Source organism: Onychomys torridus, chromosome 14, assembly GCF_903995425.1.
Source record: "Onychomys torridus chromosome 14, mOncTor1.1, whole genome shotgun sequence".
NCBI lineage: Eukaryota > Metazoa > Chordata > Mammalia > Rodentia > Cricetidae > Onychomys > Onychomys torridus.
This window is the reverse complement of record NC_050456.1, coordinates 83955041-83973980: the sequence shown is the minus strand read 5'-3', so window position 1 is coordinate 83973980 and position 18940 is coordinate 83955041. Positions and strand designations below refer to the sequence as shown.

At 39.4% G+C, this 18940-nt stretch overlaps 1 protein-coding gene across 1 annotated transcript in view; it reads left to right on the top strand.

Annotated features, from left to right (window-relative positions):
• Nucleotides 1-18940, top strand: part of Abcb5 (ATP binding cassette subfamily B member 5) — a 125727-nt gene that overhangs the window by 10739 nt on the left and 96048 nt on the right. The window contains exons 5-12 of the mRNA XM_036205663.1: nucleotides 1337-1391; nucleotides 6840-7031; nucleotides 7104-7275; nucleotides 10688-10812; nucleotides 10890-11067; nucleotides 12641-12754; nucleotides 13046-13156; nucleotides 16966-17091. Of these exons, the coding sequence (XP_036061556.1) occupies nucleotides 1337-1391; nucleotides 6840-7031; nucleotides 7104-7275; nucleotides 10688-10812; nucleotides 10890-11067; nucleotides 12641-12754; nucleotides 13046-13156; nucleotides 16966-17091 (1073 nt within the window). The remainder of the gene's footprint in view (nucleotides 1-1336; nucleotides 1392-6839; nucleotides 7032-7103; nucleotides 7276-10687; nucleotides 10813-10889; nucleotides 11068-12640; nucleotides 12755-13045; nucleotides 13157-16965; nucleotides 17092-18940) is intronic.

Sequence of the window (18940 nt, the reverse complement as noted above, 5' to 3'; positions counted from 1 at the left end):
CATGCAGGCAATACACTTATACACATTAAAAAAATAATCTTTGAAGAGAAGTAGCAACATAAGGTGCATTCTCTCAACATTTTAACAATAGCTTTGCTAATTATTAATGTTAATTTTCTGGAGGATAATAAAGGAGGATTATTTATTTGCCACAAATAAAATAAAAATAGGAACTAGCATTGATTGGCCATTCCCTTTTGTGCAAACACTGAACTTTTGCTTAAACTACTTCTATTAACATAATCTCAGAAACTGAGATCACACTATTTCTATGTCAGTATGATACCATTTTAGAAGCAGTGTTGGTTATTCTTAGTAGCTGAGTTAAATCTCATTTAGCATTTCTATTAGGATTTATTATCTTCACTCTTTCTATATCAATTATGAATTTTGAAATGGGCTAGTTAAAATTATGTGTCATGATTCCACAAATGGACTGGGGGTAATGATTATTCATATATAATAAATTCACAGACATTAGTCTATGGGATATAACAAATGAAGAGCAGCAAAGTCTGAAGTTCTTTCCAAGTGTTTATTACAGGGGTTGATGAAAGAAAATTGGGTATTTCTAATGACAGATAATATTTTTCCAGAAAATACACAAAAAAATAGTATCAAAGACTCCTAACTAAAACATTGTTTTAAATGTTTTTTGGGGTGTGTGTGTGGGGGGGGGGTATGTGTATTTTTTTTAAAGACAGGGTTTCTATATGTAGCCCTGGCTGTCCTAAAACTCATTCTATAGACCAGACTGGCTTCAAACTCACAGAGATCCACCTGCCTTCACCTCTTAAATGCCAGGATTAAAGGTATGTGCCACCACTGCCCAGGCTATTTGAAAGTTTTATTATGTGATTCTCTTAGTTATAACCCAATATATTTCAGTGGGACTTGTGTCCATTTTTTGCCATGACAGCTTTTAGAACTTCCCTACATGTACTTGCATTTCTAGGACTTTCTAAATATCTCTCTGGAACATGTTGAATTTAATTCTAAAAAGCATAACCTTGGGCAGAAAGTGGGGTGGTGCTGCTATAACTCTCCTGGCTGTCAGCTAATTATTAAGGGTGTCCTAGAGACTCTTTTTGTGAGCTACAAGGTCCATGTTACCACCTATTCTTACTTTGGAAAAATATGTCTTGCGAAAATAGAAAGTTTTCCTTTAAAACCATAGGCATCAAAGGATCATAAACCCAGAGACATTGATTCCATTTTCTATAAAAGCAAACAAGCAAACAAAAATCATGTATTTGGTTTGGAGGGATACTTATGAAACACTATGGCTAATTATTAATTAATTTTCTTTATCATTAAGAAAGACAATTTTTTACAGCAAACTATCAGAACTGTTCTCAGTCTCGAGAGAAGCTGAATGAAGATATCATTATGTAAGTCCAGATGAAGAACTAAGTTCCTATTCTTGCATGCTGCTTTATCCAATACCAACAAGGAAAAAAAAAATTGGAAACCTTAATCATTCATATTATATATAAGTGATTAAACTAAATGTGCTTTTCTTTCATTCCATATACAGTATAATTAGCACATTATTTTCCCATCTATTTTAAGAGTGAGTGTGGGGAGAAGGCTCCTTCAGTAAGGGGCTTGCTGTGCAAGTGTGAGGAACTGAGTTCAAATCCCTACCACCCTCACTAAAGCCAGGCACTAGGGAGAGGGAGACAGAACCCTGGAGCTCACTAGCAAGACACTCTTGTCAAGTCAGTTCAGTAAAAGACCCTGTCTCAAAAGACAAGATGGAGCTCAATAGAAGAAAACATGCTGACCTCTGTATGTGTGTGAACATACGCATGAGTACTTTACCCATACAAAAGAATGAAAAAATAAAAAGTAGTCATATTCTCTGAGCTTTATTTGGAAAAATTGTTACCAACAGAAAAGCTGTGAGGATCTATGTTTTTATGCCAGTTTTGTCCCTAGAACAGAAGTACATCTCTTAGAGGACAACGGATAAAAAAAATTATTTTCTTTTCAACTATTATAGAAAAATGTGATCTAAGTAGACTTTCAAATTTGAAAAGATGAGCTAACAATAGAATTTACTGGAAGAGGTTAGCATCTGTAAGACCTTGGGTTTGACACTCAGCATCACAAAAGAAAAAAATGAGACGGCATTAAAAAGAACTATAGAAGGAAGATGAATTAAGTTGATACAGTGAAGCAAGTAATTCTTAAAATAAGATTAAAAAGTAGAAAAGTTTAATTGAGACTAAGTTGCATTCAGATTAACAATCACAAGGTCTGAATAATAAAAAATCTTTGGTTTGTTTTTTTTTGTTTTTTTTTGTTTTTTTTCTGGAGCTGAGGACCGAACTCAGGGCCTTGCGCTTGCTAGGCAAGTGCTCTACCACTGAGCTAAATCATCATAAAAGCATTGTTTTATAAATTGTGAGGTAAATAGGAGGCTTGAATTTATCAACCACCACATGCTGAGTTAAAACATTTCTTCTTTACTGGGTTTCTTGACTAGATTTCTATACTTTTTCACTGAAATTTTCAAAGTCTTCAAATAGACCAGAGTGACACCTAATATTTTCTCTGGGCCTTGACTGTTCATTTACTTGCTGTTTAAAATGATCTGTACCATTGGAACTCTCCACATAGTTCAGGGCAGCTTTGAACTCATGGTCATCCTTCTTTAACCTCCGTCCAAGGGTAAAGTTCCAAGAATGTGCCACCACACACTATTGATATGTTAGGCACAGCCACATGTGTCTACATAGATACAAACTAATTGAAGGTAAATAAATTCTAAATTCACTTCCTCAGTCTCCATCATTTTTATGGACTCGGTACATCTGTCTGTGGGTGCTCTTGTTGACTGATGTTCTGTGAGGTACACATTTCTTAAACTGCAGCATTGTCTTATGATTGAGCTGAAAGAGCCCTTTATAAATTCTGGGTACACATTCTTTCTCAGATTTGATAGGCAATTGTTTTCTCCCACTGTGTTTTCATTTCTTAAAGGCTTCTTTTGAAGCACACAGGTTTTACATGCTGATAAATTTCAATTTATTGAATTTTTTATGGATTGTGCTTTTGAATTTAAGAATTCTTTGAGAAACCCAGAGTTACTGTTTTTCTTCCAGAAGTTTTCATGGTTTAGTTCTTACCTGTAGACTTGTGGTCCCTTTTGAGTTAATTTGTGACTAAGGAAGGGTCTCATCTCATCTTTCTCACATGTCCCAGCACATTTTTAAAGACAAGGCTGTATACCTTCTCAACCACACAACTTGGTACAAGCCAACTATCTAGAACTATAAGAATTAATTTCTAGCCTCTGAAATTTTGTAATTATCAATACATTTGTCTTCACACTAGCATCATACTGTTTTCTTCTTTACTATAGTATCTATTTAGTTAATAAATAAATAAAATCAGAAAATAAGTTCCAGCACAATTTCCTTTTTTAAATTACCCTGGCTATTCTGAGTCCTATACACTCCTACATACATTTTAGGATGTCTTTGTCAATTTTTTAAAAGGAAGCTATTAGTATTTTTGTTTGTTTTTTGACACAGGGTCTATTTGACTTTGTATCCCTGGCCAGCATAGAAACCTCTGTGTACAATAGGCTAGCCTGAAGTCTACCTGTCTGTGCTTCCTGATGAGATTAAAGGCATGTGCCACCATTCCGCTGGATGCAACTTCAGCTTGATGCTTGGGATTGGTCATAAACAACAAAGACTTAAACAGAAGCACCAAAATGAGACAACCAGAACAGCAGGGTTTTGTTCAGAGATCTGAACTAAGGTGACAGAGTGGCCTTTTTAAACCTCAGCTGGGAATGTTGTATCAGACACACAATTATTTCACTTTGGAGATGGAAACAAAGTTTAGTAGTAGACAAATCTGTACTAAGTCCTCAGTGAGCACCAGTCTTATTTTGTTCTTTAGTTTTACTGAGTGCTTAACTCCTTGACTTCCAACTGCTTTACTTTCTTTGCAGGCTTCTTCTCTTCAGGCCAAATACCACCTGTCTACAGAATTCCTGAGCACAGTCCTTGTCCCTCTTTTCTTGACCTACATTTTAATATTTTGTCTCCTAGAATGGCTTTTGCTGTTTGTTGGAATTCTGCCTGGAAGCTCTGGCTTTCAACATTCCATCTCCATCCTAAAGCCTTCTCCAGTTCTTCAGTCTCCAAAATCCCATTCCAGGACCTTTAATGTGTCCAAACCAGAGTTCTTGACAGTGTCTGAAAATCTGTCCTATTCCCAGACTCCCATGTCTGCAAATGGCTCTCTACTGACCACACTGCTCAACAAAAGCCAGGAAGTCATCCTTGGCATCTCTCCTGATTTCGTTCCTTGTATCCTGTTCTATTGACAACTTAGTTTGAAAGGGTATATTAAACAAAGAATTGCTTTATTATTATAAACACAAAATACAAAGCACTGAGAAATCAAAACACGTATGCAATAGTAAAGAGGTCACCAAGGTCTATCTGCTGCTTCAAGGAGAGTGCTACAGATGGAGACTCCCATGTAAAGGGCATTGCCACAGATACAGGAAGCCCCATTGGGAGAGCTTTTAAGAGATTTTCAAAGATTCTCCCTCCCTGATAGGAATTATGAGGGGTACTGAGTTCAATGAAGGTTGGCAATCAAGAAGCAGGACATGTTTCTCAAGGTATATGGAATTTAAAGTGATTAGAAACAGTGGAGAGGGAGTTTGTTTTTCCTCACAGTCTTCTGGTTGTCTCTGTGGCAAAGAAGGCTATCTATCTGTCTGAAGGTCCCTTAGTCTGATCATTTTTATTTCCAAAATATATCTAGACTCTATGCACTTTCTAAAAGTTCTTTTTACATTTGTTTGTTTGTTTGTTTGGTGTGTGTGTGTGTGTGTGTGTGTGTGTGTGTGTGTGTGTGTGACTGAGTGTGTGTGTATGTATGTACACGTCAGTATGAACTTGTGAGAATTAGTTCTCTCCTTCTATAATGTAAGTTCTAAGGATCAAACTCAGGTCATCAGGCTTAGAAGCAAGAACCTTTAGCATTTCTCTTCATTTTTGTACCTTGGGTGCCACAGTTCTCATCTAAGCCCTTATCCTTTCTCATGATTCATTGCAATAACTTCCTGTTTCCATTGTTACCACTTTTACCCCTTCTCCACAAAGATGCCAGAGTGGTCTTTTACAAAGTTCAGCACGTAGGACCACCCCATGCCTGGCTGTTCTGATGACCTTTCACTTCCCTTGGAACAAAATGGAAAGAGCACATGAACTCTAAAGGTCTGTGTTGTGCCATGTTCTCCTGCATGTTCACCCATCTAAACAGTTCTTGTACCATGCCACACATTTTTTTCTGCTTTGCCCATCCCAGGAAAGACCACTTCTTTCTCTCTAGAAATATATATTTATTATATTTTTTATTTATTTGGCAGGAAATGAAATGGGATAAGTCACTTTCCATGCTATGTGTGTGGAGGTGAGAGGTCAGTTCCTGGGAATTTGTTCTCTCCTTCTACTATGCTGGTCCTAGGGATCAAACTCAGGTTGTCAGCTGGGAACAAGTGCCTTTACCCACTGAATCATCTTGCCAGCTCCTCTCCCTGGTTTTTAATGATTAACTCTCTTTTATATTTTAGATCCCAGCTCTAGTATTATTTGCTCAAAGAAACTTTTCTTAAGCATTCTATTATCTGTATTAGCTCTTCCAACCTATGTGCACCCAACAATGCATGTACACCAATTATTCTGTGACCTAGCTCTTGTTTACTCCCTCCAAGTATACCTGAAATTCTTGCTCTTCGTGTCCTGTCTATCTTTCCACCAGAATATCAATATCTGTAATGCACATGACTGTAGCTCTAGAACCTCACATAGTACATTCCCGATAGGTAGTTATTAAATAGCCCTGTTTCTTACCTATCCTCCTAGTAAGGTGTTGGGTTAGTTAGGGTTTCTATTACTGTGAAGAGACACCATGACCATACCAACTCTTATAAATAAAGGAAAAACATTTAATTGGGGCTAGCTTACATTTTCAGAGGTTTAGTCCATTATCATCATGGTGTGACATGGTGGCATGCAGGCAGACATGGTGTTGGAGAATCCTACATCTTAACCTGCAGGCAAAGGAAGTAGTCTGAGACACTGGGCATGGCTTGAGCATGTATGAGACCTCAAAGCCTGTCTCCACAGTGACACACTTCCTCCAACAAAGCCACACCTTTTAATAGTGCCACTCCCTATTAGCTCATCAGGGCCAATTACATTCAAACCACCACAGGTGTTAAAACCCCTTTCAACTCTTCTATATTATAATCACTAAAATGGTCACCCACAAAGTTTAACCTTTGAACATATTACCTTAAAGTAAGTTCTTTATATTGAATTTTAGAATAAGTGATAGATATGTACATACACACACACACACACACACACACACACACACACACACACACACACACCTGTATATAATATAACTGACAGAGGTCAGTTGTTTGTGAATAGTAACATTTTCTTTTCCCTCCTATTCTACTTGGACCTATTTTAAAATCACCTCAATGTAACTTCTCCACCTGAAAGTATAAATACTGAAAGAAGACAGAACAAACATGTTTTAAAGTACTAATTTCTACTAATAATGTCAAAAATATGCTCTAGATGTTGTAAAGAGATACTTAGAATACTATTCAATATTTGTTCATTCTGTTATTATTGGTGTTTTTAGGTATTTTCTAGGTTCCAGAATAAGTTTTACCAAATACTATATTTCTTTTCTGTTTTCAGTAGTTTTTGATGGTTTTTGTTTTGTTCGTCTTATCACTGGAGAAAGCTGTGCTTCTGCCTAATGTTCCGATCATCTTCCCTCAGGTTGACTCTGTATTATGTTGGGATAGGAACAGCTGCCCTCATTTTTGGCTACATACAGATTTCCTTCTGGGTCGTAACCGCAGCCCGGCAAACCACAAGAATTCGAAAACAGTTTTTTCATTCAATTTTGGCACAAGACATCAGCTGGTTTGATGGCAGTGACATCTGTGGACTTAACACTCGAATGGCTAGGTAAGGGAAGAAGTAGGCAGTGTGTGGACTTGGTGTGTGTGTGACTGAACAATAGGCACTTCTTTGTTGCAGTGACATCAACAAAATCTGTGATGGTATTGGAGATAAGATCGCTCTACTGTTTCAGAACATGTCTGGGTTTTCTATTGGCCTGGTGATGAGCTTGATGAAGAGCTGGAAACTCTCCCTGGTGGTTTTGTCCACATCTCCTGCCATAATGGTTTCGTCAGCAGTGTGCTCTAGGGTAAGCAAGCTAGTCTGGGTCCTGGCAGCAGCAGAATGAGAACAACGTCCAACCAAGCTTGCAAAAGAGAAAGGGTGTTTCTGCTTATTCTGCGTGTCCCAAAGCATAAGAGAGATTATCAACCTCTGGTCTTTTAAACAGTAATCACCATTATATCTTCAAATTATGTGGCTAAGATGTGATTTTCATCAATATATTACTGACAAGAAAAATAGCCCAGTGCTGCTTCAAAGGGTAGCACAGTAGAGGATGATGACTACACACTGGACATTTAGTTGTTGCTGACAGAACGTTGTATATTTTAAATCCCCCCTGCCCAGTAAATGCATAGTAGTTCATGGTATTGGGTAGAACCAATAAAAAAAAATCCTCAAGTAATACACTTAAAATGCTGTTTGATATCAGTATCTTTAAGTTTACATTTTACACACCTTTAAATGATTTAGAATATGTGTTAACATTTAAGTGAACATATTTCAGCTTTTTACACAAATTTCTATTTTAATTCTCAATTGCATTCTGAGCAATGTTCTAGTGCACATATCAGAAGATAGTAATCTTGTTCACAAGCTTGTGTGTGTGTGTGTGTGTGTGTGTGTGTGTGTGTGTGTCCTCTAGCATCCTGTGCATCCCTAACATTTCTTAAAATCACAGTTTCCAGTGGCCATGCCCAGTACTTACATCAGAGGCACTGTTACTTTTAATTTTGTAATATTCATTTTTCTTTTTTTTTTTTTTAGCTGAGGATCGAACCCAGGGCTTTGTGCTTGTTAAGCAAGCGTTCTACCACTGAGCTAAATCCCCAACCCATAATATTCATTTTTCAAAAATCAAATCCATAAAATCTCCTTGTTTACTTGCTATCAGTATACAAGTCCAATTGATTAAAATATTCTGTGGCTAAATGATTTCTTAAAAGGAAGCTTGGCTATTTATACAACATATCTTTTAAAAGATTTTTATCAGCACATATTAATTTTACATAACAATGGTTTTCAAGAATACATGTAGTTTATCACATTCATCCCTATTGCCCTTTCTTGTCACCACTCACTCTCATTCCCCTTCCTCTAGTCACCCTTCTCCTATCACATCTTTTATACATGTGACTCAGTGTGTTTCAATGGGGTTATTCACAGGAATATGAATGAGGGGTTATTTAGAGGAACATGGGCACCGAACCACTGGCTATCCCACTGAAGAACATTAGACCACAGGTCTGTGATATTCTGGTTTCTGGTGTTGACCTTATAATCCTCATCTTTATCTGAAGCTTTGATGAAATAAGGATCACTTAACACCAAAATGTGTTACCAGGAGCAGATCCTTATCCACTCACGAGAAAGGTGGACACAAGTTGTAAAGGAACAGCAGAGGGATCTAAGTTTCGCTACTGTATTAACTAAAGAGAAAGCAAATGAGAGACCCTAGGGTGAATGATCCCCTTCAGTTCAGTTTAACTTGGCAAGTATTTACTGAATATTCAATATGCACAAGTCTTAGCACAGTGTGGTGTTTGCCCTCTAGTGATCTACTGTGAAGATAATTGTCTTTGTTAAGTAAATTCAGAAATGATTAGTTGTTCTGATAGTTTTATATCAACTTGGTCTTCAGAGAGTAGGGAGCTTCATTTGAGAAAAATGTTCCATAAGGTCCAGCTGTAAGGCATTTTTCTTAATTAGTGATCAATGGGGGAGGGCCTAGCCCATTGTGGGTGGTGCCACCCCTAGGCCAGTGGTTCTGGGTTCTATAAGAAAGCAGGCTGAGTAAGCCATATGGAGCAAGCCAGTAAGTAGCACCTCTCCATGGCCTCTGCATCAGCTCCTGCCTTCAGGTTCCTGCCCTTCTTAAGTTCCTGTCCTTGTTGCTTTGGATGATGAACTGTTATATAGAACTGTGAACAAAATAAACCCTTTCCTCTCCAAGTTGCTTTTAGTCATGGTGTTTTATCATAGCAATAGTAACTCCAACTAAGACATCAGTATTCAATTTATGCCTTCCAATGATTTTAACAGCCACTCAAAGCTTCCTGTACACCAAATTGACTCCAATTGCATGGAATGTACTTTGGTATTTTGGAAACAGGTAGCTTGCTACATGAGTAGACAATATCAAACTCCCAGCTTGAGGTGGTACTGCTGTTGTTCTTCTCACTGAACTGTTTTACTAATTAAGACTACAAAGAATTGGCAAATGGTTCATAATAGAGGAAGGGATACTCGCTATTTCAGATTTTTTGAGAAATCAGATAATTGCACCTACTGTCATCAATAGTAATGATCTCCTTTTTCACTTTGTCTCACCTCCTAGTGTTGAGAAATAAAGCATTTACTGAGCATATTCCATCATGTATGAACAGTAATAGTTCCCCATACGTATAAGAGACCAAGATCCTCTTCCTGCCATAGTCCTGTAACCTATACCCCTTGGAATCCTTTCTTTATGCAAAAGAGAAAAAAAATCAATTCAAATTAGGTTCACTAATTTCTCAGTGACCATAAAATAAATGTTTCTAATGTCCTTTTCCAAGTCACATATCCCCCATTTTATCAATAAAACTACCTACAGCTAAAAGAAACTTTTAAAAATGCAGAGAGAAAATAGTAGAGCATCGGTGGTAGAAGAAAAAGTCAGATAAGGATTTAGATACTGGATATTGAAAAGCTACTCAGGATTCAAATTGTGTGTGGGCTAAGTGTCAATTGTCACTGCCTCGGTTCTCTATGGACTAAAGCCCTGGCTTCCTTTCCTGCTGCTATGAAAAAATGATTCTGACCAAGGCAACTTAGGAGAAGAGGTTTGTTCTAGCTCATAGTTCCAGTGTATCATCCATCACAGCAGAGGTGTCAAAGCAGCAGTCATGAGCAGAGAGAGAAATGTGTGCAGACTTGTGCTCTGCCTCCTCCTCTCCCACACAACCCATTACCTCCTGCCAAGAGAATGGGGCCACCTGAAATGCACAGATGTCCCTGCCTCTATTAATATGGTCAAGATACTGCTCAATAAACATGCTCACAGGCCAGGCTGATCTAATTTTAGATATGTCAAGCTGACAAAACAATCAGAGTCAGTTTTGTGTTGCTGTGGCATAAATGACAGAAAGAGAAGTTTTATTTTTGGCTCAGAGTTTGTTTTAGTCCACCATGAAAGAAAAGGTAGAGGGTAGAGCCAGTGGTGGTTGAAGGGTATGGCTGGGCTGCATATTTCCAAGGACAAGGAAGTAGAGAAAGAGACAAAAGCCAGAAGTGGGCTTTACCCACATGTAGTAGCTTATGCCATCAGCTAGACCCCACTTCTAAAAATCCCATAGACTCCTAAAAAGTAACACCACCAGCTGAGCCTCTGGGGAACACTTCACATTCAAACCCTAGCAGATCCATTCTTTGTTTAACACTGGTTGTGTCTACTGCAGATGGTCATCTCATTGACCAGTAAGGAGCTGGAGGCCTATTCCAAAGCTGGGGCTGTAGCTGAAGAAGTCTTGACATCAATCCGAACAGTCACAGCCTTTGGAGCCCAAGAGAAAGAAATTCAAAGGTCTGTCCCTTTAGTTGTGAGAAAAGGTGCTTGGTTTTGTTTTCTCCAGAGGCTACTTGGTGTCTTCTCTTTGTAAGGTACACACAGAATCTAAAAGATGCAAAGGATGCTGGTATAAAGAAGGCTATAGCTGCAAAACTGTCTCTTGGAGCGGTCTACTTCTTCATGAATGGAGCCTATGGACTGGCTTTTTGGTATGGAACCTCCTTGATTTTCAGTGGAGAGCCTGGTTACACCATTGGGACTATTCTTGCTGTAAGTCTTGTTGGAAAACAAAGATAGCAGGCTTAGATCATCTTTTCTTACCTAGAGTTTAATAAGAAAATTTCACTTTGAGGATGACTCTTCAAATATGTCTTAAATAAATACTTTTACTTTCTCGTGATATGTATGTGTATATATATATATATATATATAACATTAAATGTATATGTATGTAATATATATAGTTAAGATTTATTCATCCAACATGTTTTGTGTCCTCATTGTGCTAAGCATTGTGCTTTCAGAAGAATCAAAGTCATGACTGAATTCCCCACCAAAAAATACAGTGGGGAATTCAATAATAATAATAATAATAATAATAATAATAATAATAATAACAACAACAACAATAATAATTAGTCCAGTGCTGAAATGGCTAGTCCGTAGTGAGGCATTTTGTCTCAGGCTTCCTGGGATTAGATCATAGTCCACAGAGGCATTGCTAACTGAAAGTCCTACAGTAGTTTGGATCCTACTGTGGTTTGCTCCTCTATCCTTTCCAGCATTTAGCCATGTTTAAAACAAACTACATGAACCTGGAGAGGTTGCTCAGTGGTTAAAGGTGTGTACTGCTTTTGAAGAAGACCCAGGTTTGTTTCCAGCACCATGTTGGATGGGGATGGGTCATAACTGCCTCTATCTTCAGCTCCAACTCCAGGGGACCCCATGCCCTCTGGCCTCTTCTGGCACCTGCACTAGTGTACACACATACAAAAAACAAAAACAAAAAAACCACAGAAACACATACACATACATTAAAAAAAAAAAAAAAAGGCTTCCTGCAGCCCTTTCCAACCTTGCAACCCAGGTCCTTTAAACTGCTACAGCTACATATGAAGCTGCAACTCATTCAGTTGCCCTCCAGTTTCTATGGCAAACACATCAGTTCAGGTCTAAAAAGTCTGACATGCTGAGCAAAATACCTGCTCCAATGCTTCCATTTTTGTCTGGTCTTCTCATCTTATATAGATGTCTCTTCTCTCAATTAAATTAATCTTTTATACTTAAGACTTTCATAGTTAATGCTTTAAGCTCTTCCTCATCTCATAGGAAAATTTGCACTAGTTTTCGCTCCTCTACTTCCCACATCTACATGACAGAGAAAAGTGCACCACCTTGTAGAATTCTTTCCTTATTTGACTTTTTCTACAGTCATTTGCCTAAATACGGACAGCTGTCCAGTGACAGAAAAGGTTTTTAAAGCAGGGACAGAAACAATACAATGTCTCTCAGCTATTAACTTCAACCACTCTCTTGCTGAAGCTTCCAGCGATTGCCATAGTGGAGGGGAGGGGTACATAGCAAGAGCACTCTGCTTCCCTCAGCTTCCTGGGGCCAGCATGGTTCAGGCAGCTCAAATGCTGCTACAGCTGTAGAGACAAACTCCTGCAACAGTGGAGAATCATCCTAAGAAAAAGCCAAGAATGCTGGAGGTGGCCTGTGTTTCCTTTATCATGTCTTCCACATTCTTATCTGAGCCTCTCATATTTTTCTGTGAACCTAGGCCACACATGTTGTGTTTCTTACTGCAGAAATGTGACTCTTGTTTACTTTGTCTCTATAGGTTTTCTTCAGTGTGATCCATAGTAGTTATTGCATTGGATCTGCAGCCCCTCACTTGGAAACCTTCACCATAGCTCGGGGAGCTGCCTTTAATATTTTCCAGGTTATTGATAAGGTAGGAGCTCTCATTGCTTTGAAATATAGCTGTCTTTACTGCAAGAAGGAGTCCAAAAGATAGGCATGTTCATTTCACTAAAACCATAGTGGTCATTTGGTTATGGGATGAAAGACTTCATTTAACTCTTTTGAGGGGAAAATGTCTTTTATTGAAAACTTCATGTCTAACTCATCTACTTCTAAAACAAGAACTTAAGAAACTTAAAGCCCATCTCTAAACTATTTTGGGATAGAGGCAGTATCAGCTTAGCCCTTTAAAGATGTATAACAATCTCTTTGTTTTTCCAAGAAACCCAATATAGATAACTTTTCAACAACTGGATATAAACCTGAATGTATAAAAGGAAACATAGAATTTAAAAATGTTTCTTTCAGCTATCCATCAAGACCATCTGTCAAGGTAGGTTCAATTCAGTTGCACTGTAGTCTTTGCTGACATTATCTTCTGGCCAGAATCTTCTATTGTGGGATTTTTTTTTAAGATTCTTTTGCTTGTGGATGTGTGGTATATGTGTATATGAATGTTCATCTGTGAGGTGTGCTTATACATGTGTGCATATGTAGACACATCAACATTTGGTGTCCTCCTTGATCAATCTCCACCTTACAGATTGAGGAAGGATCTTTCACTTGAACCCAAAGCTCACCAATTCATCCAGTCTAGCTAGCCAGTTTGCTATGGGGATCCTCTATTGCTACCTCCCAAACCCCGGATTACAGGTGGGCTTCCCCCTACCCCTCCCAGCATTAGTATCAGTGTTAGGGAACTGAACTACGGTCCTCACACTTACATGCCACATGCTTGCCCAGGGAGCCATTCCCCAGTCTCTCTCTGGGATAATTTTGACCCAGACTTTGGCTACTTTCTTAGAAACTCAATTAGACTGATAGCTAGGCTGACTGACAAGCAGTGGGCAAATATCTCTTAGGACAGTGATTTATAGTTTCCAGCCTCTCTCCTGTAGTTGACTGACAGGCATTTTTAACTCCCTGTGTTTCCTCCACTCTGCATTTCTGAGGGCACCAAAATGTCTTGGATTAATGAATGCTGCCACCTCGTGGTGGCATCTGGGTATTATCCAGATACACTTAATCATTTGAATCTGGGAGTTTCCAACCACCAGATCTTACACACCTGCTAGGCCTTCCCCTTTTCCATCTTTGAGGCTTCTACTGCATCAGCTGTATCGCTGATACTCTTTCCCTCACTTTACAGGCACACACACACACACACACACACACACACACACACACACACACACACGTCTGTCCCACTCTTTTCACTCACCCTTTAACAATTAAAAGGGGACTGAAGTCTAGCTAATGCCCAGCCAACTGCCCTCTTGGAGGGCACTCAATAAACTAATCTTTAAAAAAACAAATAGCTATTTGAAAAACATATCTGTCTTTCCTGTTAACTTTTTCCTTATGTTTAATTAATACGCTTACTCCCTTTGCTACCCACTCCCAAAATAGTATTGTTAAAGATTGCAAAATTCGGGGGGGTGGAGGAATGGCTTAGAGGTTAAGAGCACTGACTGCTCTTCCAGAGGTCCTGAGTTCAATTCCCAGCAACCACATGGTTGCTCACAACCATCTGTAATAAGGTCTGGTGCCCTCTTCTAGTCATACATGCTGTATACATAATAAATAATAAAGATTTTTTAAAAATGCAAAATTCATAATTAGGAGAAAAGTGGGGACACAATTTTAAGTGAGACAGATGAGATTACTATTGCATCAACCTCTAACGTGCCTTATAGAATTTGGGTTAAAATGACGTGTCCACTCCCACTTCCTTGTTTTTTATCTGACTACCCTTTTTACTAGAATTCTCTCATCAAAGTCTTTTGTTTTATGATCTGTTTGTCACTTACCATTGTTGCCCCAGTTTTTGCCTTTCCTCTTAACACAGCACTTTAGACTGCATTTTGAATATACATTTAGGTTGGCTTCTGTCCCTGAGCACCAACTGTGTCATTATAAGGCTCTGAGTCACGTTCCCCGGGTTTTGAACAATTCTTTCACTTGTTTCTTTATTTTGAAGCTGGGTTTTCACTATGTAGCCCAGGTTGGTCTCAAACTCAGACAGGTGTGCGCCATCATATTTGGGTAAACGGTTGTTTTAATTTGCATGTGTGCATGGGAGTAGGCAAGCGGACCTGCCATTTTGTGAAGATGGAGGTCAGAGACAGCTCAGCTTTCAGGACTTGGTTCTCTCTTCTATCTTGTTGAGACAGGTTCCTCTCTTGTTCTGCTGATTTGGTGAATACCCAAGGCTAGCTGGCCTGTGATCTTCCTAGGTGAACTCTATTAAGGCCCACCGACTTTTAAGTGAAGGACACATTCTTCTGTGGAATGAAGAGTAACCAACTTGAGGATGAAAGTGTCATGGAAGAAATAACCCTTATCATTAGCCCAGGATGCTCATCTCCTTATTTTTTTTCTTTTAATGCTTTTCTGATTGGCCCATTGGAGGATTCACACTGTGCTTATTTAAATATTTGTTTCTTTAAAAGTGATAAGATCAAAATGAGAGGCTCATTTTGGAGCTGAAAACATACAGTTACAAAGACTTCTGAGGGTACTAGTAGGTAGCTCTTGTCATTGGTGAGACTGCTCTCATATGGCAGATCCCTGGGAACTGAAGCTTGGTAGTAACTCTCAGACATGGAGAAAATCTTGTAAATATTCCCACTGTGCTGTAATGTGTGCTTAGATCCAGGCAGGTGTCTAAAACTGCTAAGATCTCACCTGTGTCCCTGTGAGCTTGCCAACTGTTTTTTTTAGTATACCTTGTAGAAATATTAGACTTATTCTAAGGGAGAGCTTTCTTGAATAACTCAAAGTTACCTGTCGAGATTTCATTTGTTGCAAATTAAAAGATAAAAATTTAACTTAATTGTCATAACATTCATGTAAGAGGGAGAAGGAGAGATGGCCCAGCAGTTAAGAGCACTGGCTGCTCTTCCAGAGGACCCTGGCTGGGTTCAATCCCCAGTACCCACATAGCAGCGCACAACTGTCTGCAACTCAAGTTCCAGGGGATCTGGCATCCTCACACAGACATGCATGCAGACAAAACACCCATGCACATAAAATAAAAATAAATAAATTTTTTTAAAATTCATGTAAGATATTTCAGTAAAAAAATGTGAAGTCTATTGGTAAAATTATTAAGGCCACTCCATGTAGTTAAAAGGGAGGTTTATTTTGTGGCGTAACTTACAAATGAAGGGATAGGTAGGTTGTAGGGTCTGGCAAAGGTATGGCACAGTCCGGCAGGGTTCTCTGGAGAACTCTGCTCCATCTACTTCCAGCGTCCAGGGTCCAGGCACCAAGAGATCACTCTCTTTTGGATCCTGGGTCTTCAGGGTCCTCTCTCAGCCCCGCCTTGTAGGTGTGACCATTACTGAAGCCTCAATGGGAGTTGGAACTTCCAGGCCAAGGTTAGAATGGCTACCCACTACAGAAGTCTGCATGCTTGGTAGAGGATTAGCAGGTAAACTGCTCACTATTCAAACATGAGGGAAAGGGTCCAGATCCCCAGCACTCACTTAAAACCTGGTGGGTATGGCAGCCCATCCAGGTTCAGAGAGAGACCTTGCCTCAGTATATAAGGCAGACAACAACTGAAGAAGACTCCTGATGTTACCGGCAGGCCCCCATGAGCATATACACACACATGCATGTGCACCTGCACACATGCAAATATGCATATCCACATGAGCATGCACCAGACATACATGTTTAGGAAAAACTGTTTATTTGAAAAGAGAAAGGAAATCAAAAAGAGTGAGGGAAGAGGGAAAGAGAAAGCAATGGAAGGATGAACGTGATCAATATCTATTATATATATAATAGATATTACATATCTATTATATATGTAAGAAAATGCCTTCATGAAAAACCCTTTATTTTTGTACAATTAAATTATGCAAATAAAAAAGCAAAAAAATGTGAACAGTTTGCTGTAACTACCTAACTCTTAAATTTGATCTCCTCTTTGTATAGAGAAAAATTTAAATATTGCACTCCCAAACTGTACATTATTAGAGATATAAATGAAATACTATGCAAATATAAGATCTGAATTGTTTTCATGTGCCACATAAGAATTTTATGTTTATAATTACAGATTTAATTTCTGACTATATGTACATTGTTGTCCAGCATACCTAATGGTATCATTTCCTGTGTATATAACAGATTCTGAAAGGTCTCAATCTCAAGATTAAGTCTGGAGAGACAGTGGCTTTGGTTGGTCCCAGTGGTAGTGGCAAGACCACAACAGTCCAGCTTCTGCAGAGGCTATATGACCCCGAAGAAGGCTGTGTAAGTACAGGCTGCTAAGAAAACCACATGGGAGAGACTGGGGAGATGGTTCAATGTTTCAGGGCTTGCTATGTGGGAAAGAGGTGCTGTAAATACAGCACCCACTTAAAGCCAGGCCAGGCATGGCTTGCACATCTATAATCCTAGTGCCGGGGAAGTAAAGATGGGAGTCTTTGAGGCTTGACAGACAGGTAGGTGTACATCTGCAATCCCAGTGCTGGGGAGGTGGAGACAGAAGGATCTCTGAGGCTTGCTGACCTAATTGGATAGATTGGTGAGCTCCAGGTTCCTGGAGAGGCCTTATCTGAAAAACTAAGAAAGGAAGTGATCCAGGAAGACACCCAAACACTGGTCTCTGTGCATACATGTGCACATACACAGACACTGGTCTCTACACACAGTGCACGCGCATGCACCCCCCCTCTGCCCCCACGAATGTATACACACTTATACAAAAGAAAGGAAAGCCATATACACAGAATGGAATTTGGAAATACTACCTATGACAAAGCAGGCAGCTGTGCCCACTTCTGGTATTTACAGTGATACTGGGAAGAGCCATGCTGATGTCCTTCCTGTGTATCTGTTCATTCAACTTATGTGTTGTCTGATGTGTCTGGGCTCTGGAAATCCCTCAGTGAACAAGGTAGACAAAAGCTCCTGCTTTTTGGAGTTCACATTATCTTATGTAGACAGACAACAAACAGTAAATAGACTACAGACCAGGTTCAAGGTGAAGGAGTGTAGTCTGTAGTGCCCAGTTGTCTTAGTTGGGGTTTTTATTGCTGTGAAGAGACGCTGTGACCATGGCAACTCTTATAAAAGAAAACATTTAATTGTGTCTGGCTTACAGTTCAGAGGTTTAGTCCATCTCATAGTGGCATGAAGCATGGCAGCATGCAGGCAGACATGGTGCTGGAGAAGGAGCTGAGAGTTCTACATCTGGATCTGCAGTCAACAGGAAGAGAATGAGCCACACTAGGCCTGGCTTGAGCTTCTGAGACCCCAAAGCCCACCCTGAGTGACACACTTTCTCCAACAATGCCACGCCTACTCCAACAAGACCATACTTCTCAATAGTGCCACTCCCTATGAGCCTATGGGGGCCATTTTCATTCAAACTACCACATTCCACTCCCTGGCCCCATAGGTTTATAGCTATATCATAAGGCAAAATGCATTAGTCCAACTTCAAAAGTCCCCATAGTCTAGGATAGCTTTAACATTGTTTAAAAGTCCAAACTTCAAAGTCTCTTTTGAGATTCTACAGTCGCATAACTGTAATCTCCTATAAAATAAAAACCAAAAAGCAGATCATAAATGTCTAATATACAGTAGCACAGGATATGCATTGCCTTTCTAAACAGGAACACCATGAGAAAAAAACTGGACCAAAGCAAGACCGAAAGCCAACTGGGCAAACTCCAAAATCTGCATCTCCATGTCTGATGTTGAAATACTCTTCAGATCTCCAACTCTTTTCAGCTTTGTTGACTGCAGCACAATTCTCTAACTTAGGCTGGTTCCATCCCTGTTAGCAGCTCTCCTCAGCAGGTATCCCAGAAGTCTGGCATCTCTAACATCTTGGAGTCTTCAAGGCAATCCAAGATTCACCTTCACAGCTTCATGCAATGGCTTCTCTAGGCTTCCTTCCAGGGGCACCCCTGACACACACCTGGCCTCAGTAACTTTCCTTATTCATAGAGGGAGATTCCATAACCCTTTCTTCTATCCTCAGCTCTAAATCAAGAACCACATGGCTGAAACTGCCAAGTTCTGCTGCCTGCTGGGGATGAAACATGGTTCCCTCATTCAATTACATCTTCATTAGCTTTCTGTTTTCAATGGT